Source organism: Caenorhabditis briggsae, assembly GCF_000004555.2.
Source record: "Caenorhabditis briggsae complete genome, chrX, whole genome shotgun sequence".
In the NCBI taxonomy this organism is placed as follows: Eukaryota; Metazoa; Nematoda; class Chromadorea; order Rhabditida; family Rhabditidae; genus Caenorhabditis; species Caenorhabditis briggsae.
Window position 1 is genome coordinate 13,376,151 of NC_013491.2, and position 22,749 is coordinate 13,398,899.

Below are 22,749 nucleotides of genomic sequence, written 5' to 3' on the forward strand. Positions count from 1 at the left end.
TTCTGAAGCTCAAAAGCTGCTTTCATCTGACAAAGAAGATGTCTCTAAACGAGCCAAAAGACTTTTGAAGAATATAAAACGCCGAGAGGAAACTTCAATCAACAACAACACAGATCAAGACAAGAATAGAAACGTTCTACCGGGGGCGACTAGACTCCAAGGATCATCACCAAAAATGCATCTAATCTGCTCCCTTTCTAATATTTCTGATTCCCCATTGCTCAACGAAGCAATACCTGCGGTTGTTAAATCTCCAATTTCACCAAAAGAAATCGCCATTCAACACATTCCAAATGAGGACATGTTTCAAAGAAGAAATGAGAAAACTCCAGTGTATTCTGGAAAACAGAAAAAAGTACGAAAGATTTGTGAGGAATCGCAAGACAAATGCACATTTATTGAAAAACTGAGTTAGTGTTGAAAAATTGCGAATTATTTCTCGAGCCATTTTCTGCGGAATTTTCGATTTCAGACGGCTGAAGACAGAGAAAATCGTTTCGAATAATGCGGAAAAAGAGGTTTTGAATAATTTAATTGTGATACCTAACCTAATTTTACGGATTTTCGCCAGAAAAAAGTTCGAAATCGGAAAAAATAGAAAATTGAGGAATTCCTGAGAGAAAGGCTGAAAAAAGACAATCTAGGGAAGAAATGACCATCAATGCATCGCAAAGGTTCTGCTATCATTCAGAATATCTCATAGAAATCGAGAAAAAATTAAAAAAAAAAATTCCAAAATGGAACTCGAACCCACATGTCCCCGATCAGCACACACCCAGCTTAACCATTATTCATTGCGCGAGAAACTGTCATAGAATTAGGTGAGAATACATTAAAGATTCAATACTTAGTAGAAAACTTTGGCAACAACGATGGTTGTGAGAAAAGCTTACATGAGATGAAAAAAAAAAGGAAAATACAGAGTGGCCGATAAGTATAGGACGTTTTACTTGAGATCTCCTTGGCCCGGCGCCAAGAAATAATTATTAATATTTTCGAAAGGTAGAGAAAGTAGGGACCCTATGTAAGCAGTGAATTATGCCACTTGGTATCATTTTGTTTTTCGTCCGGAATTATGAACCCTTCTCCACATCAACCCAGGATTGAGACGTTGCGCAAGAGGGGTTGCATAATTTGATGACTCTAGAAAATTTGGAATTTCCTCATCAAGTGTCCGAAATGTTTTTGAAATTATCCCATAGGATCAAAGAAATCTATTCAAGCCGAAACATAGACCGTCATTCACTTTGAGCATTCGCCAGACTCGTGGGATCATCAAACGTCAAATTGAGAGAAATAATGACTTTTCACCTTAGTATTGCAAGATCCATGGTTCAAAAAAATCGTTAAACACGATTTTACCATTCATAGTTATCGTTTCTAACATAAAAATTTTTATACATCACATCCGGGGATCGCAGACTTGAAAAAAAAGAAAAACTTTTTTCCAACCTCCACCTGCGCCGCCAACCTCCACCCCCCTGGGTTTGTATGCCCTTATTTGCTCAACAATCTCCTTTTTTGCTTTTCCAATGACACTGGAGAGTTCCGAACATGTGATACATCCCTTTTCTTCCCGGTTATCATCTGTCCATTTCACATCAAAGAGTCCTCCAGCCATTGCTTTGTAGAAAATATTCTTATTTCTCCATTTATAATAGCCATCGCCTTTCATCAACTTTCTATCGCAGTCCATGGCTCTCTTTTTGGAGTTTTCAGATCCTTCTCCGTTTCCTGCCGCATTGCTTTTTCTGGCAGAAATGATTCCTGGGTTCGGCTGGTCCAGTTGAGAAGGTCCTGGCTGCTGCGATTCCGACGGTGTGGCAATTTCCATTTCCTCAAACAAGTTTTGAATGTAAGAGTCGACTTCCTAATAGGAAACTCACATATTCTTCCTGGGCGTCTCGAAATACGATGCTCGTAATGAGTTTCTCATGATATGCAACAAAGTTATACGCATCATCGTATTCCTTCGCCGCAATGTACATATTATAATGCACCCATTTCATTACTTTGCAGGCGGTTTCATGAATCATGTCACTCGTCACATAAATTCGGAAATCGAATTCTTTCTCGGAAGTAATACCTTCTGGATTAGAGACGGTGATTTCTCTGGAAAAAAAACAGATTTGATTCGAATTTTTAAAAAGTCATGCTTTTTTGTCAAAGATTTTCTACTGGTAGACGTGTGTCTCCAATAATCATTCAGTAATTCAGCAACTTTTTACAAGAGAAAAACTTTACCTTTTTTCCTACTTCTTTGACATGTTTCAGGCCTATCGGAAAATGGAATTTCGAAACTTTTTCTTATTATAATGAGAAAACGTCAACACCTCAGGAACCCACAGTTTGAAAACATTTTCCAGTATCGGCTGCCAGTATCGGCTGACATTTTTCAGCTGATGAGCTATATCAGTTTCAGTACCTTTTTTTCCGAAACTCCTGGGACGTTTCAGAAAATGAAATTTTTTCGGTTAGTTGGTTAGAATTGAGTGAAGTTTCATATTTCAAACGTTTTCTCAACGAAATTTTTTTAAAATTTTTTCACGATTTTCCTGATTCATTGAAAGTCGAAAGAAAAATTTTTGAAAAAAAGTCCGAAATATAAAAATTCATGATAATTCTCAGTGCGACACAGTAAAGTTCGTGTTTTAAAACGTCCTAAAAGTTAAGAAACTTCTTTTTGAAAATTGCTATTTTGCACTCAATTTTTGGTACTGAAACTGATGTGACTCGGCTGAAGCTGATTTTAAAACATTCGTTTCTAGATAGGCTATTATCAACATATCCTGGTAATTTAAACAAAATCTGGGTTTGCGAGGTGTTGAGGCTCTCTTGTAAAGCTTTGGTTCAAAAGTAAACTTTCAAATTCAGTTAAAAAAATAGGTGTACTAGCTGGAAAACTAGGTGGGTTAATTTGGATCTTTCTTACAAATCAGCGAATTGTTAATAAGATTAATGAACTAACCGAGCTCCTTCAGGACTTCTGAAAATGAGACGGAAGTCCAATATTTTCTTCGAATTGTTCTTGAACCGAATTTTATCTCTGAGGAGAACCGGCACTTCGGATACTTCCACATAGTTGATTGGAGCAGGCCAATTCTTTGCCCTTGCCATCTCAAAAACGTCTCTGTTGAATGGATTGTAGGTATCCATTTTTAACCTGAAAATTTTCACTTTTGTTGAACTTGATTGAATGAAAAAGGTTGGCTTTTTCTTATCAATAGAAAGAAAACGTGTGACCAGTGATTTTAAAAACTTTATGTTTTCGTATGTGTACCGGGATAGATTTCAAAAGAAAAAATTAAAGAATGTCTCTCAGAGACCGTAACCGAGATCATTTTCTCTAACATTTCATTTATCTCTCACTTTCATCCAGGCTACGGGGTGCGGCCAAAGTACTGTTACAAACGTTTGACTCAAGCTGACGCGTGCATTAATTTTTTCACAACTTTATTTCATTAGTCGGTTTGCAAAGGTTTATAGTTCAGATTTTACAAAGATGGAACTACTTTCTGTACCATTGAGGTGAGCACCACTACCAGAAACACAGCTGCCAGAAGCAAACAACTAAAATTTTATTTTTATGACACATTTCTTCGTTAAAATCGTGTATTAAAATTTGATGCTGATCGGACTATTTTCCGAGAAGTTATGATGTCTTATTTTTGTAACAAAATTTTTCCCGTACCCTGTAATAATTCTCACACTAGGCCAGTAACCATGAACAGTACCAGATTACAAGTGAGCCGGGTCCTTACATCAAACATAATTCGAAGAAAACATATCGTTCTCGCTTTATTTCGAATGTTCCTTTCTCTCCCTCAGTTTACGTTTCCCGCCTTCTGTCGGAGACCGTCATCGGCATCCTTCTCGCGCAAAAACAGATTATAAACATTCAAGTAAAATGTCTGGCATGTTTGGGATATGGTTGATTTAAGAAGAGAAAGGAGGAGAATGAAAAGTAGAAAAAAGATAACTAACTTTCTAAGATTTTGTATGTTCCAATAATTTCTAAAATATCTACTTCCAATATTGATGATACATCTATGCTATATTTTTGTGAAGAAAAAATAACAATTTGGGAATATCATTGAATGTATTTATTCGGTTTTAATGATTATGGATGCGAGTAAATGCCAGAAACAAATGTTCATATCGTGTAGAGACTATTTTTTTGTCCTCTGTCCACCTTCGCTTTTTATACAGAAAATGGCGTGAGAGAGCGGAAACTAGTGGGCACGACACAGATCTTTTGATTAAAAATTATATAGAAATATTTAAAATGAGGAAAAGCATGAAACAAGGTGAAAATTGTTGGACAGTGTGAAGTTTGAGGAGAAATTCTTATGGTAGATATTCACTATTATAAACTATACATGGACGCTCTAATTGGAAAAATTTCGCACATACCGTCTTTTCACTTTTATGTGCTCATGGGCTTCTATTTTTCAACCTCCTTTTCCGTGTGAGAAAATACGGTAATTCGGAGGGTGAAACAATTTGGAGATACAAAATCCACAAGTCTGGGGCCAAACTCGGATTTTTGTGGTATTTTTTCTTTGCACCCCAACTACCCCTAAATTTTTGTACCCTCCAAATCATAATATTTGTAAAAAAAATTTGGTCCTTATGAATAAGGCTGCACAACTCCGATTCTTGTTTTTTCTTTCAAAACACAGGTAACGAATTAATTAAAAAGCTGAAACGATATTTATGCAGAGCTTTCAAAATACATAGTAACTGAATTAGTGGAATGAAATGATAAGGAAACTTCGGGAAAACAAAGACAGCTCAAGAATGAGACGAAAAAGCTCAAGAATCTGCATGCTTTTTTTACTCACCCAGTTGCGGTCCTTTACAGTCCAGCAGATCGAGAATGTTGGCAGAGCTCAGTTGAAGGTGAACTGTGCAATATATGTAAATGAGAAATCGAATTGTTATTGAGGTCGTTAGAGACAAAAATACCAAGGACGGATGGAAAAACGAATTTCACGGTAGATGCTCTACATCAACGTTTGAATTTTTACAATTAGCCCTCTCTGAAAGAAACTACACAACTCCGATCCTGATTTTTTTTTCTCTCACAATTTTGACAAAAAACAATTATGATCTTTGACGGCGTTTATGTACAGTTGACAGGTCTGGGTTGAATTAATGAAATGGAATGGGAGAAGACTCAGAAAAAGAAATCTAATATAGCTTAAAAAATAACTGCATGCTTTCTTTTTTTCTTTCACTCACCCAGCAGATGGGGTCTTCACCGTCCAGCAGATCAATAATATTGGAAGAGCTCAGTCAAAGGTAATTCGGATATTTCGATGGTCGGAAACGAGTAGAATTGAACTGAGCAAGGTATGCGAATGGAAATCACATTCGTATTAAGGTCGTTAGGGACGAGGAGGTGGAGCTTGACTGTATGGATGTGCTACTATGAGAACAGGGCGAAGGAGGGTTAGAGAAAACAAAACAGAACGGAAAGGCGGAAGAGAGGGAACAGCAAAAAAAATGCGACAGAGCCTCCAAGGGAAGATGGAAAATTATCAAGATATATCATTTTCAAAAAAAACAAGACTTTGTGAATCGAAACTGTATGAACATTGGAAAAGGTGGAACAAAAATGGAACAAAATCAAGCAATAACCTCAAATAATTTTTATTATTGTCAATGGTCAATGCGAGACAAAAAAAAGTGCAAATGCTGTCTCGACTTCTTGAGTTCGGATGGTCGATAGTTTTTCTCGGCGTTTCCCTGGTTTGTTTTTTGGAAAATTTGTAATGTACGCATCGCCATTGTCATTTTTCTCCTGTCTTCTACTCTCTCCATCTTTCCATTGTTGCCTAGTGTAACTCTCTTTTTTGCATGAAGTGTTTTATCAGAATTTCACATCTCGAAATGTCTCAATATATAGATTATGCTAAGGAAGATAGTTGGAACACTAGTTCACTCACGTGGTGAAGGGAAATCTTTCGGGAAAAAAAAATACAAGCAGGCATTATTTCAGAAAATCAGTGGCTCATGGTCTTCATAGTAAGGACACATCACTAGATTATTTTTTTCGATCATCAAAGCTAGGATGTTTCTCCATATTCTGACAGTCATCTCGAGGCCCAACTTTTTTTCTGCAGAGAGTGAGGGAGAGACGAACAAGGTCTGGCAGGAGCAATTTATTAGATTGGATATGATTGTTGGATACAAAAAAAAGAGGGACAAAAAAGACAAACTATTCATATTTGATTGGTATATTACATATTAAGAGTGGGAACGGTGACCGTTATACAGAAGAAAATGGGAAGTGTGGGCAAAAAAGTTGAATGCAATACAGTGTTACAAAACACATACGAGTTACAAAACACAATGGATAAGTAATTGGAGAATGCTAAATTTTACTTGGGAAAAACGAGGAGAATCAAGAAGGACTGTATGGAAAAATGGTGGTTGGGAAAGAGTTTGATGAAATCCGTTGTGATGAAAAAATTCTTAGAAGCTACATTTGGTTGATATATTACATGTCAAGAGTGGAAATGGTTATCTGTGATACGGTAGAAATGAGGAAACTAAAGGCAAAAAAGTGAAATGCGCTAAAACATAGAAATAAAGGTTTTGAGCAGGACCCGAAGTTGAAAAGGGAGTGACCGTTGTGGTAAAAAAGATGTCCTGATGTTGTCACTGGAATGTGACAAGATGAAAAAGCACGGGAGATGGAAACGCAACACTGAATGATTTAGTCATTAGTTGATCGTTGGCAAACGTATAGTTCACCTGTCTGTTGCTCATTTGTACCTCTGTTGGAGTCAGTAGGAGACTTGAATGACATGAGGATGAGGAAGAAGAGCAAATGTGAAGTCTGAAAAATTATTATGATTTCCTGAACGACAACAGCTAAACTCACTAGGGTAAACTGTGGCGAAAGAAATGATTAAAAAGAGAAAAGTGTTGTTGGCAGAATGGGCGTAGGAAAGGCAAAGTAAGTAGAAACAAAAATATCAATACGGCAAACTATTGCATGGAATTGCTGGTTCCAGATGAAATTTTTCTCACCCGATCGTCCTCCATCTCATCAACCTCCCCATTTTTGTTTTCTTCTCTTTCCTTAACGAGAGCACGTAGTTGAATTTGAGTCGAATACTTTGTTTTCCTCTCGGTATCAAATTGGAGGTGTTGTTCTAGCTGGTGGTCGATCCAACTTTCCCGGGTACCAGCAATTTTGCTGGGATAAAGCTGGTCTCGATCCAAAATGATAATATTGAGAGGTTTCTCCGGGTAAAAATCGACAAAGAAAACACTGTTCTTGAACACTTCCGATCTTCCTTCCACGAATTTTATAAAATCTTCTTCTCCAGTTTCTTCCTCTCTTTCATCCAAGTAGACCTTCAACATATCGGGCCAAAGTCCGTTCTCATAGAACAGACGATCCGCCAAATGAGCCACTGTTTCATTCTCCTCGACGCATATCTTCTTTGGCTGGTAGATAGTCGTCCCTTCTCTTCTCGCTGACTCAACTGCTTTTTGATACCACTCGTAGAGATGGTCGTCGGTTAAATAATTCTGATTTGCTGGATGTCCAGAGAACAAATAATCGTCTCCCTTTCGTGGTGCGCTCATGTATACGAAACACTTCCAGAAACCAATGGATCTTGCATAATCCCAGTAAGAAGCAAGCAGTTTCTGGTAAATCTTGCTTCTGAATTGAGACGGGGAGCATCTTTGATTGGTGTCGAGATAATAGAGAAATGTGGTACCTTTCTTTGGACCATCATTTACGTATTCTCTGACCATCATAGAGAACATGAACATGTCTTCCTTTTCAGGGCCAGTCGACTGTTGAAAGACACCGATGTGTTTGTAAACAAACGGATGGTTCAAATCAATTTTAAGTTCGTTAAACCAGTCCGTTAGTGGTCCTTCAGGAACGATGGAATCAGATTCCCCAGAAGCAATGAGACGAATGGAAGTTGTTGAGCTGCATCGCAATTCATCAAAAAGTCTCTTACAGTATTTCTCCATGTGTTTCGACAGATAAGTCTCATGGAGAGCTGTTGCTGCAGAAATCATCTTTCTGGGCAGTGGGTCGCAACTCTGGCAAACGAAGCTCTTCGTATCTTCATCGAGGCAAAAGTTTTCGCACACAACATGCTTCCATGTTGAACAAAGAGAGCACATTTTTTTCAATTCGTACTCTCTATGATCGTGTAGATGCTCCAACCATACTCGCCGATTGTTTCCTGAGCTTCCTACTTCTCCTTTGCTCCTCATTTCATCAAAATGCTTCTTGCAGAGCCATTCTCTTTTTATTTCTCCGTTTTCCTTCAGTGCGAAATACGTGTCTCCTTCGTTCACCCGGCAGTTGGTTGAATCCGCTGCGCACGAAAAGTTATCAAGCCGATAGAACGGCTCCTTATCACAACATTCGAAGTCGTCGAATTCAAATGATCTTCTGTTTGCCGACGATGATTGTGGCACCTTAAGTCAACATTTTCATGCTACTAAATATCTTTCAAAGTCATTTACCTCTTCCAAAAATCCTTCTTCCTCTGCCTTCCCCTTCTCTCGTCCATTTCTCGCCATCTTTTTGTTTTTTGCTTCTCCATCTCCATTCTGTGTCGGCTTTCTTTTATTTGTTCCGTTGACCTTTTTTCGCTCCTAGGAAAAAAAAACGATTAGCAATCTTCGGGAATTCAAATTTTGATACCTCAGGATCTGAAAACAACACAACTCCCAGGTATTTATTGTGGCACCGGATTTTTGTATTGTTTGCATCCAGTTCATCGGCCGTTAGATAAACCGAGTAGTTGACACCTGGTTGCACGGTTGTGTGGTCCAACTCTTCTTGGTCGGTGGAAACCACTACAGAAGAGAAGTCAATACGGTCTTTTGACCACTGGGCTGCAGTTTTGATACCCTCGGGATTGTAGAAGATAACCTCTCTGAAAACAAAACTTTGCATTTTTCGACAGAGAAGGTGGCTTGAGTAAAAAGCTTCTTTCTCGAATAACTTGATCAAGTTAGGGTGCAGGAGAACATTGACAATACTTTTTGAAAAAAGTTCAAATTATCTAATTTGAATTTTTAGATTCATATTTTAATAATACTTTCTATTTGTGTCAAAATATACAGCATCGGCCAAAAGATTGACAACGTTTATATAATATTATTGAATGCCTGCGAGCTGTCAATCTTGAGCCCATATGTCTCATTTTGTGTGGAATATAATCAGCAATCGTTCACTGACAAAATATTTTTGATTTGATAGTAAACATTTCGTCAGTTTTAATTTACGATATCATTCACAGGAACCGAGAAAAAAATTTGCTCAAAATTAAATTTTGTGGAAAAAATCCAGAGAACACAATGAGATAAGAGTCATGAAAATCACAGTCTCACCCATCAAATTTTCGTAAATTTACAGACATCCAAGGTTGACTCTATCTCACGATAAGTGGCTAAAATACTGTAAATACTATAATAGAAGATTACCGTCTAATAAGAGTCCACCTAAACTGTCAACTTTGAGCTCAATTATCTCGGTTCCAATGAGATCTATCCGAAATTTGTCAACTGATAAACCATTGGCGATAATATGATAAACAATTCATCTGTTGACAAAATTTCGATATTTTCCACGGGAACTGCGATAATTGAACTTAAAGTTGACAGGTTTGGTGAGCTTCTAGCAGAGAAAATAAAATAACCTGTATTTGCTCTTTGAGCTCAATTATCTCGTGTCCTTTGTAAGGCATCAAAATTTTGTCGACTGGTAAAACATTGACAATAATGTGATCAACAATTTATCTGTTTACAATATTTTGATAGTTTGCACGAGAACCGAGATAATTGAACTTAAAGTAGACAGTTTGGGTGGGCTTTTATAAGGAGAATACAGTATTGTATATTTGCTTTAAGCTCAATTATCTCGATTTTTTTGTGAGATATCAAAATTTTGTCAACTGATAAAACACTGACAACAACATGATTAACAAATTATCAGTGGACAACATTTTGATAGTTTGCACGAGAACCGAGATAATTGAGTTTAAAGGGGACAGTTTAGAAGGACTTCTATTAAAGAAAATAGGGTTACCTATATCTGCTCTTTGAGCTCAATTATCTTAATTTTCAGACGTTTGTTTACTGTTAAAGTGTTTATGGTATTATAAGAAACATTTGATGAATTGAAATGTTTTTGTTATCTCTCAAAGAAATTGAGATAATGAAGCACGAAGTGCGATAATAGGTTTTCCATGAGAGTATTCACAGTACATTAAAACTTACTACTGTATACAACGCATGACTAGAACAAAATTTTGAATCTGATCAGAAAATCAGTCTCATTTTATTCACTGCACTATTAAATCACCAACCTTGCTCCAGAGCCACTGACGAGCCGAATGCGAAATTGGAGACGACGATCCGTTTTCTCAAAATATTGAATCGTCCACTTTTTTTTCAGTACTGCCGACTTTTCCGTAGTCCAAATCACATTTTCGGTCCAATTTTCTATAGGAAGTTGGAGAGCGCGACGATGGAACGGAGTAACGGGCGGATGACTAGGATCACTTGAATGGTTCATCCTAAAAAAAAATAAAAGAAATGACAAAGGACGACGTGATCAAGAGCAAAAAAAAACAAGGTTAAAATCTTGTGAAAACATGATTATTTGTTGTCACCAGCTCGTTCGACGGTACCAATGCCCTTACGGTTTTACATAAGATTTGACTGCCTAGCCTAGATTTAGAGACACAGATAAGTTGAAAAGTGAAATGAGTGAGAAGACGCAACCAAAGTGAGCAGTGTCGTTAAACATAACAATGAGAATGTAACCTACAGAAAAGAACGAATGCGGAGAAAGGAATGGTTGTGGGACATAAGCGACAGTCATTTTGTATAAGAATGTCTTCTCAAACATGTGGATGGTGAAAAAATACAAGGTGGTGCAGAGGATATTCTTTTATTTCTGCGCTGAAATCACCACTAAATTATTTTTCACAATCAGAATGTGGGATAAAGTTATCGCATCTTGAAGGAAGGATACGTTCACTTTCAATTATTTCTAAATACCTAAGATCAAGATAAAAGATATAAGTATTGCTTTCCACATATCTTTGGAATGAATCAAGTAGGATGGAAAAGAAAAAGTGCCAGGATATGTGTGTCTTGCGAAAAAGTGACCCTTAGAAAAATATCGATTAAATATTAAGGCGTTATCTTTGAGAGAAAAAATATATATCAAAACCATCAAAAACGGTTGTGAATATTGGGAATCAAATGACTCAGAAGCTATAGATTGTGTTTGGGAGCGAGGAAACGCACAAGAATTTAGGCAACAGTGTTTCCGCACACAAGTAGAGAAACCGAAAAACATACGCATGCTGAGGACGGTCACTTCGCAGTCGCTTCACCATCGGCCTGAGTCAGGAAATCTTGTGAATTGTGAAAAAAGTCCTATACCGAATGCAAGAAAGCAGGAGCAGAGAGATGAATCAAATCTTGGTGAACTGTTACTTTGCACAGTTTTTGATAATAAAAGTTCTGAGGTACGGACAAACGGGAGATTTGAAAAATTGGGAGCAGGGATGACCGGCATTTTTTCATTGTGAAAAGATATGAACTTCGAATGAACGTGCAATCACCTCAATTTATAGTGTTAGTTCCCTGTTCGAATGAAAAAAAAACATCGAACATGGTTTTTATGATTAGGCGAGTCTCGATAATCTGATCTCTAGCTGGCGAGTGAAAAAAGTGAAATGAAACATGGATTGTAATTTTAACTTACTTAAAAAACAGTAAAAGTTCCAATAAATAAGTAAACGGATTTGATAAATGTAGAAAAACACTCAGTGCATCGTTGCATATGTGTTATTCCTCTTCTGACTAACTAAACTGTTTACATAAAAATGAGTACGCTGTCAAATTACGGATTTTAAAAAATTTATTATTCTTTAATTGTGAGGAACAAGCCAGGAAGGATGCAAGATGTTGTGGCAAGATCGTGTGGATGTCACAATAGGACAGGTGTGTATTGTCGAATAAGTTTGTTTTAATGAATGAAGCTGAGAATTGTAGAAATGCATCCAGTAGTTTTGAACGACACGTCGAACCGCGATACCATACCGAAGCCTTTAAAGGGTCCTGGTTTTTAAAATGCCTCACAATTCCTAACCTAGAGTACATGAGAGAGGACTATATAACGGACTGGGATGAACGGAATTTGGACGGGGTTGTTAGAAATTATGATAAATAACAAGAAATGAATGGATCGAGGGTGGATATCCAGGAGAGAAGTTTTCTGGAGCTTCTACAGCCGCGGAAAGTGGAAAGATATTTTTGAAATCAGGGGGAGAATGCATCTAGATTACATTCTGAATTTTCTGCCTTGTTTTGTAGGAGAATGAGAAGAGCACCTTTCTTATTAACTGAATACAAGAAAATTTAAAAATGATATTGAAAACTGGCGACGATTCATAGAAGAATGTGCATTCGAAAAGTTGAGAATCATTAGAGGGGGTGGAAGAAGAATATGTTCAACATTCTACAACATTCTAAATACCCAGGATTCAAGTGAATTCAGTAGGGATTAAGAGATCAAATAGATTGTGAACAAAAAGTGAAAAAAAAGATAAATAAAAATTAAAGCATACAAAAGTAATATTTTTAACCAGAAACGGGAAGGAAGTTAGGGTTGCAACCGTGGTTTAACATAATTTTGATTTCAGAGCTGAGCACGTCCCAATAGTGAGGCGAAATGTGAGGCAAGTTTCTTTTCTGAAAAAACCTTTGTAGAAACAAGTCGTTTAAATAATTATAACAACTAACCAGTCGGTCGATAATTTCCGTTTGATAAGTGTCATTCATTGGTAATCCAAACTCTCTGAACAATCTAACCACCTGGAAAAAAACCGATTGAGCTAAAGATTTATGGACATTCAACGTACGAATGGAAGATACGTCAAGGCTGGCAACTGCTCATCACTATGTACTCCTTGCAGTTGACCATAAATAGTGTTTATTATGGCCTGAAAAAAATCGGTTGAATTTATGCAAACAATGGTCTTGTCAATGTATATTTACCTCTTGAAGTTGAAAAATTTTCACTTTTTTCCACTCACACATTGGCGGCTCCAGTGGTTCGCTGAAAGAAAGTATTAACTAAAGTTTTATGATTGTTGTTGTATCCAAGAAATTATGAAAGCGGATTTATCGTTGATTTTTTCTTAAAAGCGCAAGAGCGAACTCATGAAAAGATTTAAAATAAACTAAAAAGATACGTTAGTTAGCTTTTGCAACTTCAAGAAAAACTTGATGAGATATCAGTTTTAAACGTTTTCTTGGTTTCGGACAAGAGCATTTTCTTTATTGTAACGATTAGGAGAAGATTTTTTTTAACTGTTTAATTTATAACTTATTGACACTGGTATATTAACTCTTGGCTTTTCAAGCGCAAGAAAGAACTTACCAGATTCCGATTATCAATGAAAGGTCTGAGAAATACGGCAGCACATCTGTAGGGCACTGTAGTTTGAGCATTTCGACCTGAAAATAGTTCAATTGTACTGATGTCATTTGCATTTTCAGTTTGAAATCACTCACTGTACTTCTCGTAATCTGGCTAACAGAGGTGAGTGGAGCACCTCGGGACCGAGCCTCTTTATATAAAGCATACAGGGTCTATAAAACTATTATATATTTCTAATTGTTTCTGAAACAAAAACCAACCAAGTCCCAAAACGCCGGTGGTTGTGAGGGAAACTTCCGGCATTTCCGATATACATCATTCAGAATAATAATTAAATCGGATTGCAGTGACTAAAATCTCAAAAACTACATGACCTGTATATGGAAAACACTCACAGTAACTTTCAAGTAAAGATTGAGATCGTCTCCCGTAGATATGCAATACTGTTTTGCTTTCTCTGCGACTTGGAAGATTATACGAGCCAATTCTTCCATGGATATACCCGGCTGACGAAAGAAGACGTCCTGGAATGCTCGGTTGACTTGATCGTATACGGATTCTCTACATTGAAAAAGAGGCATCACGGGGAGTTTAAAAGCAGCGATATTTTGAATTGCGATAGGATGAACAGCATGAACTCCGGCGATATGGGAAAACGGTAAGTTCGGAAAGTTATTCAATAGAGCGGGATTCAATGGCTGGTTTCGGTCATTCCAAATATGTCGGGCTTGTTCTGCGAATTGTTGGAAAAGCAGTGGGCCTGCTTGGAAAGTGCCAGCCAAGGATAGATCGAAGGGAGGTAGAACGAACGGGGCTGGTGCGATTGGGGTGACTGGCGTCTTTGGTGTATCTGGTCTCTCCTCCTTTATTTCCATTTTAATTCTTCTTCTCGGCATTTTCTGGAAATTTGAATTTTTCATTTAGAAGTTGGATGGAAATAGAAGACAAATCGAGGAAGATTTTCCGTGGGAGGGAAATTCGTGTGTGGGTGTAAGAAATTTCCTAATTTCTGAAAAAAACGAGGAGCGGAGAAGGAAAAAGAACAAAAAAATTGTAAGCTATTAGCACTGTATCTAGCAAAGTTTGCGAAAGTACATGAAAAAAAGGAAAATTTAGTGAGAGAAATACCGTGACAGGTGTTATAGATGTTCGAAATATCTGTGTGGACGGCCAGAAAAAAACTTATAAAAAATCATTCTTTCGACATTTTTTCAGTGCTAAACTCGGTCGCACAAAAAGTGTTTTTTGTAAGCAACGAAGAAATGCGTGTTAATAGTGATTTCGAAGATTGTATCTATTAATGTGTGTGTACCCTTCACACTAGGTCGACAACCATGAACAGTATCCGATTACCAATGTCTGGTGCTCACATTAAAGATAATTTGTTTATATCGTTCTCTCTATTTTTTGAACGTCCTTTTCTTCTGACCCTCTCTGTGTCTCCTTTTCCCGCCTTCAGTCGGAAGCCGTTGTCGGCACTTTTGTCGCGCATAAAAATATAAACCTTTTCGTCAAATATCTGGGGTGTTTGGGACACAGTAGATATGAAAAAACGGAGAAAGTAAAGTAGAAAAGGGAAGACTAGCTTTCTAAGTTGGCTTGTGTAGTAACGCCGTACGATTTTTCAAATATCGACTCACGAAATTGGCGCTACATCTTAAACAGATAAAATATTCCATAATACCTGTATCTTAGTTGGTAAAAATCAGTTTTTGTGCAGAATAATACTAATTCAGGATGAAAAATATTACTGAATGAAATATTACTTTCTATATAGTTTTGAGACAATTGGTTAAATGGAAAGTTTGGAAACCGATGTTCATACCGAGTAGAAATGATTATTTTTCTTTCTCTCTCAGCCCTCTTTTTTTGGCAGAGAATATTGTGAAAGAACGGGAACAGGTGGGGCTGGCACTTCGATCGAATAAAGGAAAGAATCAAAATACCAAGGACGGATGGAAAAACGAATTTCACGGTAGATGCTCTACATCAACGTTTGAATTTTTACAATTAGCCCTCTCTGAAAGAAACTACACAACTCCGATCCTGATTTTTTTTCTCTCACAATTTTGACAAAAAACAATTATGATCTTTGACGGCGTTTATGTACAGTTGGCAGGTCTGGGTTGAACTAATGAAATGGAATGAGAGAAGACTCAGAATAAGAAATCTAATATAGCTTAAAAAAATGACTGCATGCTTTCTTTTTTTTTCCTTTCACTCACCCAGCAGATGCGGTCTTCACCGTCCAGCAGATCAATAATATTGGAAGAGCTCAGTCAAAGGTAATTCGGATATTTCGATGGTCGGAAACGAGTAGAATTGAATGAGCAAGGTATGCGAATGGAAATCACATTCGTATTAAGGTCGTTAGGGACGAGGAGGTCGAGCTCGACTGTATGGATGTGCTACTATGAGTACAGGGCAAAGGAGGGTTAGAGAAAACAAAGGAAGAGACGGGAGAGATGGACGAGACGGAAAAGCGAATGAGAAATTTTGGCAGAGCCTCTGAAGGAAGTTAGAAAATGATCAAGAAATATTTTTCAAAAAGACAAGACTACGAAAAAATTGGATCTGAAAAAAAAGAAAAATTTATATGCTGTCCTCACTCCTCCAGTTCCCAGAGTCGGAAGTTGTTTTTTCGCGGTTTTCCTCGTTCTTTGGAAAATATAGTGTTCGCATTAGCATTGCCATTCTTCCCTTGTATTTCATTTCCTCTACTCGAGTTTTGTAAATGGTATGACTTTCGGAATAGGTGCCTTGTGTGAAAATATAATACTGTCATCTGATCAGATACACATAGACACCACGTTAGGATTTGTAGAACTATAGATATACAGTTCGAATGTTATGAAAAAAAATTTGGATTGTCAAAAATACAAATCGCCACACAAATTTTTTATCAAGGGAGATGAATGTATTTATACTTTTCACAGGAAAAAAAGAGGTAAAAAGATTTTTAAAAATGTTCAAATCAATGTAAGAAAGGAGGAAAAAAAAATTTTTTTCGAATAATTGAAGATTCTGAAGCCTCAGTTTTTCTAGAAATAAGGTGTATGGTCAAATCGTTTGCCTAATTGGTTACAATGAGAAATGAAAAGAGAAAATAATTGATTCGACAGTAGTGAGTTTTGTGAAACGTACTCATTAGTTTGATGTGGTACATTCCCTGATCACACATCTATGAAATTTGATGGTGATACAATTGGAATTTTTTGGACGTTTATAGACAAAAATATGAGGAGACGAGACGGGCAAAAAGTATACAAGTAGTGGCTGACAGATTTTGATTTACAACAAGTATGGGTCACAAGTGTGCGTTTTCTAAAAATCATAGTTTTTTTTCAGAAGAAGAGAAAAATACACGCGAATATGTAAAACGAAAAAATGTGACAAAGATTTTTGTAACATTTACATCAATATGCATCGGATATGTTTGAATAGCGAGGCAATGTATTTTTTCCAGGAACTTTCCGATATTTGGTTTTTTCCGCTGCACGTTCTGCCACTAGAAATAGAAGATGAGTTGGCAGTTTAATGATTCATTACTTTTGCACCGATGGAAAATGCGAGCGGTAAGGCAACGAAAAAAAACAGCGGATATAAAAATATGTCGTATGCTGATTTTTCAAAACAAGAGCGATAAAAGCACAAAAATATAAATCAACATTTCGTTCAAATGTCAGATAGGAAATCCAGACAGAAAGATAAACTAGTAGATAACAGACCCTGAGCATGCCCAATTCCTCTTAAACGATGTTATCTTCATAATACTACTTAAAGCTCAATTTTTTTCAACTTTTGTAAGAAATGTATGCAAAAATCAACCAACTGAAAAAGTAAGCATTACGACTCCGCAAGTGATCAATTGACAGAATTTAAAAAAATATTTTATGAGAATCAAAACGAATGAGCTTAAAGTGCAAATGCCAGGTTGAAGTTCAATTCAAGGAAATATGGCATACTCTTTATCAACATGTTTTTTTCTGAGATTTCGAAATCTGGTGCTGTAGATTTCGTAGATCGAAAAAAAAATTTCACACACATTAACGGATCCCAAAAAGTGCATAATTGTGTTGAACCTAGGAAGAGTCTGGCGTCCTAGTCGACAACAGACAAAATGAGGAACAGGTGGTGAGATGGACGTTTGCATTTTGGCAGGAAAAAAAAACAAAAGGTGTACAAAAATGCGATACAATGGGATAAAAGCAAAAGTATAAATAGTTTCGGATCCTTGAGCAAATGCAGCTCGAAAGACCCATAAAAATGACTAGAAATGAGTTCCTACCACGCATTCTTTTAAAAATCTGAAACATAACAAAAAGGAATCTTGTTAAAACTCGTTTTTCAATAAACTAAACAAATTAATCACAAAAAAAAACTTGAAAAAAGGAAGTTGGGAGAGTGTCCAAAATGAAAATGAACCTTTCGACCCAAGTAAAAACTCAGACCTCATGCCGAGTCAAGAGAAAGAAGAGAAATGAATGGGGCTAATAAATAAAGAGGTGTATATCTCTTTCTCTCATTTTTCTTCATGCAAAAAAAAATCGCTGAGATGGCAGATTTTGATTCATGAAATATGTCGATCTTGAGTTTACACATATTTCAAGCCACCGATTTTTCAACCAAAAATTGATTCCAGAAACCATCGGTACAAGTTTTCAGATGAACACTTTCAGTTAAAGAAGTGGAAAAGTGTAATTTTGTAAAAATAGAATACATAGACAAATCCGAACAAGCCAAAATTTGAAAATAATGTTTGAAAAACAACGAGTGGAAGGCAAAATCAGATTATGAGCCCCAACCTCATAAAATTTATACGAAAAGAAATGATTGTCGAAAAAGCCATAAATATGGCTCACCAAAAAAAGAGATAATAATTGTGCGTGGGCTATTGTTTTAGGTATCTAAACCCGTTGATTTCTTTTTCGTCTTTTTCAGTGTCATTTGAAAAGGAAAGAAATGGAAATGCAAAATGGGTTACTGTAATTGCTGAAAAAAAAGTAACGAAATGTACAATGTCACAATGTTGCAAATAATACAAACAAAATTTAAAATTCTACAATTTAATATATTTTGAAATGAGCCCAACGCCACATTGTCACCTAATTCAAAATTGATAGAGAATATTGTTTCTAATTCAATGTATTATTCATGATAATATTGTTTTTTGAGCCCAGGGCGAGTAAATTATAATAAGTAACAACACCCTTAAAACATATCAATCCATTTTTTTGTGTTCGATAAGTTACGGCCATGTATTTTTGTCGGAAAGGGAGAAGGCAATTACTATTTATTGATCTGTTTCCAGAACTTTTGAGGGGTGATTAATATATCAGTTCCCATGAGAAATTGATTCTTAGTTTGAAAACGCCAGTTAAGTGATATTTTTAGAATTTAAATGTACAAGTTTTTTCAATTTGTCCAAAAGTGGAACTTTTTTGATTCTAATTTTATAAGTTGACAAAGGTTTCATTAGTTAACTTTATTAGAACATTAACTTTATTAGAACGTTAACTTTATTAGAACTTTATTAGAACTTTATTAGTTTAGTTGAATTTATTGGAACTTTATTAGTTAACTAAGGTTCTAAGGTTCAAAACCGCCAACCGTGGGTTTCAAAATACTCTACTGAGTAGATTTATTTCAACGAGCATGAAAGTTGTTTAGTCTACAGTGCTCCACAAAATGATGCTTCCACCCTTCGCATGGTCCGAAACACCTATTCAGGGAAATGTTCGTGAAAAAGTGTCAACATGAAAAATTCTCGTTTTTTCTGTGCGCCCAAAGTCAAGGGGGTCTTAAAGATATTGACCGTACTGTATCTCACTTGAATTGAATTCAGAAAAAAATTGTCATTTACAAAATTAAAGCTCCTTTAATGTTTAGTACAGTGCTCCACAAAATGATGCTTCCACCCTTTGGAGCCATCAACGTGAACCTGAAACAAGAAACCGGGAAAATTCCAAAAATCACGTTTTGGCAGATCCACAAAATGATCCTTCCATTTTCAAAAAGTAAGATTTTGGAGGTTTTTATGTTTTGAGAATACCTTCTGAAGGCACGAATTCACAGATTTTTATGATTCTGACCCCCATACACTGAGTCTTTGATACATGGTTACTAAATCGCGGAATCCGGATATCGGATTTCCGTATTTCCGGATTCGGGAATCCAGATTTCCGGATCCAAAATTCCGGATTCCGGTTTTTGGATTCTGGATTATGTGTATTGAATTTGTGTGTGCTGAATTTCGAAATACGCATTCCGGATTCTGTATTACGGATTCCGGTTTTTGGATTTCGGTTTTTAGGATCAGTTTTTTAAATGAATTCGATTTTCCCTAGAATCTGATATTCAGGTATTTTTGACAAGCAAAAGTTTCCTGAAGGTTACGAAAGCTTATGAGATTCTGAGGGATTTCGAATGAACTCGGATATTAACGGCAATTTTATCGGAAGGTACGAACAAACTGAACTTCGTTTCGAAGAAGTTGAACAGAATCGACTAACAAATCTTGGTCCCAACGATGGTCTTTTCGGAAGTTGTGGTAGTCATAGCGGAATCCAGGGTTGCCTCTCATAATCCTGGAGAATCTTTAAAAATGCCAAGTTCATTCGAAGTCCCTCAGAATCTCATAAGCTTTCGTAACCCACAGGAAACGTCCTGAAATGTTAGCTTGTCAAGAATACCTGAATATCAGATTCACGGGACAATTGAATTCATTCAAAAAGCTGATCCGGAAAACCGGAATGCAAATACCGGAATCCGTAATACAGAATCCGGAATGCGTATTCCGAAATTCAGTACACACAATTCAGTTCACATAATCCAGAATCCAAAAACCGGAATCCGGAATTTTGAATCCGGAAATACGGAGTTCCGATACTTGGATTCCGTGATTCAGTAATCATGTATCAGAGACTTAGTGTATGGAGTCAGAATCATAAAAATTCGTGCCTTCAAAAGGTATGCTCAAAGCTTAAAAACCTCCAAAATCTTACTTTTTGAAAATGGAAGGATCATTTTGTGGATCTGCCAAAACGTGATTTTTGGAATTTTTCCGGTTTCTCGTTTTCGGTTCACGTTGATGGCTCCAAAGGGTGGAAGCATCATTTTGTGGAGCACTGTACTAAACATTAAAGGAGCTTTAATTTTGTAAATGACAATTTTTTTCTGAATTCAATTCAAGTGAGATACAGTACGGTCAATATCTTTAAGACCCCCTTGACTTTGGGCGCACAGAAAAAACGAGAAGAGATATCAAAAAAGTGTAAACGTCATTTGATTTACAATCAAAAATAACCTGTAGAGACATAGTTTCATGAATTCCGCACTTTCCCTGTCCGTGTTTTTTTTTTCATTGTTCCAGTGAAAACTTTCATGAGAAAATTTTCTGGAAGTATCAAAATCAATCTAAAAATTATTCTTACAAGGGAAGATTTTGAGACAACGGTTGAGAATTTGCTCAAAACTTGTATACTTATAATTTAAGACATGCTCTATACGATGACGAAAAAATTTTTAGCCCGTTCTCACTAGCAGGCTGAAAAACTTTGTCTGAAAATTTTGCCCGATATCTCCACGCAGCCGATTTCGGCTTCTCCCTCCCTCCTCTACCAAATCAGCGTGAGAAGAAAATGTCGGCTGGGTGGTGTTGTGGTAAGAGGTGGCTCATTAGGAGTAACTATGGTGGTTCGAACCCCACTGTGGTAAAACTTTTTTCTTTGTTTTTTAGTTGGGCTGTCAAATTTTGTCAAAGTTGGGCTGTCAAATTTTTTCAGAGTGATATTTTTATCGTTTCTGAGTAATTGGAACATTTTTTCGAACTTTTCAAGAAATTTTCAAAAAATCATTTTCAAAGTATGGGGGGACCCCATGGAGATTTTTTTCAAAAATTTTCAAAAAAAAATGTTTTTTTGAAAATGTTCAAAAACTGTTACAGAACATAGGGAAATGTTTAAAAATTAGTTTCGCACTCAAAAAACCCTATAAAACTAATTTTTAGCCTCGAAAAATGCATGTTTTTGGCCAAAATTTAGTGCTAAGAGCACTTTCAGAGGCCATATTTCGGCTCTTTTTGAGAACGGGCTAAAAATTTTTTGGATTCGGATTCAGCATGTTCGAAAGTACTTTTGTACAAATTTTGAGCAAATTCTCAACCGTTGTCTGAAAAACCTTCCCTTGTTAGATAGTTTTTAATCAAATAGGAACGGTTTCTGAAAGTTTCCCGATCAGAAATTAGGTTCCGAAAATTCACATAATGTTTTTTGCTCTTTTTGAGATAATTTTTAGTTTTATGGAAAAATACAGCGTTCGACTTGATGGAATTCTATGAAATGTTTTATTATTGGGAAGCTGCTATCCTCTTTTTTGTAATTAAATTACTTGGTTAAGTATAAAAAACGTTTGTTGTTTTCTAGTTCACTATTGATTTCATCCTTGTATGTAATTGTAATTCTAGAAACAATTATTTACTGAACTACTTTCAACGTCCTTTTGCACCATTTTCACATTTTTCGAATTCTATTTTGGATGTCATTGAACTTGAAATCTCCATATCTCATATCTAAAAGTAGCCCATTAGTTTCCAGTTCAATAATCTTTTTTGCATCACCTCTTCTGGATATGTCCCAATGATGTTTCAAAAGCCCATGAAGCGAGACGTGTTACTCTTGTATATTTTCTGTTTCTTCTTTTTTTTTAAACCGAACATTATTCATATTTTTCATAAGCTTCTTAATCTGAACGGATTCTAGTGCTTTTGAACCTTCAAAAGGATATCTTGTAAATTGAACGATTTCTGAGCTTCATTCACCGAACTCCATTTTTTGCGGTTAGGTTTTTTTTTCGCTTTGTATTAAGGATAGACAAATGAGAGTGTGACAGTGATCGAAAAGTCAAGTTCCCAAATATAATTCTAACGATTCAAATTCTTTCAAACTTTTGGAAATACTCGACAAATGAGTCTAAATATTTATATAATTCTTGCAGCTTTGTACATTACTCTGTTTCTTGAAAGCTAATCAAAATAATGGGATGCTCTTTCCAAGCAGAATTTCATATGAATTCCCAAGGTTGTCATGAACCAACATATTTGACACGTCATATTAGGAGCTTTCTGGGCCTTCTTTTTTTCCATTTCTTTGAGGAAGTTCTGTTTTGATTCCAATGGAGCACATCCAGTAAAAAAATTGAAAATGTATCATTTTGAAAATGTATCAATTTTGCAAATATGTAGTCTGGACAACTTCACTTCAAACTTCAAACTTCAAACTTGAGTTCTCCGGAAAGAC

General features: G+C 36.3%; 3 protein-coding genes across 3 annotated transcripts; all 3 read right to left on the reverse strand.

Annotated features, from left to right (window-relative positions):
• Positions 1-245: 245 nt before the first annotated feature.
• Positions 246-3,156, reverse strand: CBG16773 (the record flags this gene model as incomplete). Its single annotated transcript, XM_045240002.1, has 4 exons — positions 246-338; positions 1,472-1,837; positions 1,887-2,112; positions 2,969-3,156. 4 exons carry the CDS (start codon positions 3,154-3,156, stop codon positions 246-248), a joined length of 873 nt encoding a protein of 290 aa, XP_045096056.1.
• Positions 3,157-6,724: 3,568 nt separating this feature from the next.
• Positions 6,725-9,413, reverse strand: CBG16774 (the record flags this gene model as incomplete). The annotated part of the gene is made up of 5 exons (XM_002645049.2): positions 6,725-6,847; positions 7,042-8,463; positions 8,512-8,643; positions 8,693-8,927; positions 9,385-9,413. 5 exons carry the CDS (start codon positions 9,411-9,413, stop codon positions 6,725-6,727), a joined length of 1,941 nt encoding a protein of 646 aa, XP_002645095.2.
• Positions 9,414-12,651: 3,238 nt separating this feature from the next.
• Positions 12,652-14,349, reverse strand: CBG27821 (the record flags this gene model as incomplete). Its single annotated transcript, XM_045240003.1, has 7 exons — positions 12,652-12,762; positions 12,814-12,885; positions 12,933-13,013; positions 13,069-13,129; positions 13,454-13,530; positions 13,588-13,665; positions 13,849-14,349. The coding sequence occupies 7 exons, from the start codon at positions 14,347-14,349 to the stop codon at positions 12,652-12,654; spliced, it is 981 nt and encodes a 326-aa protein (XP_045099892.1).
• Positions 14,350-22,749: the final 8,400 nt, after the last annotated feature.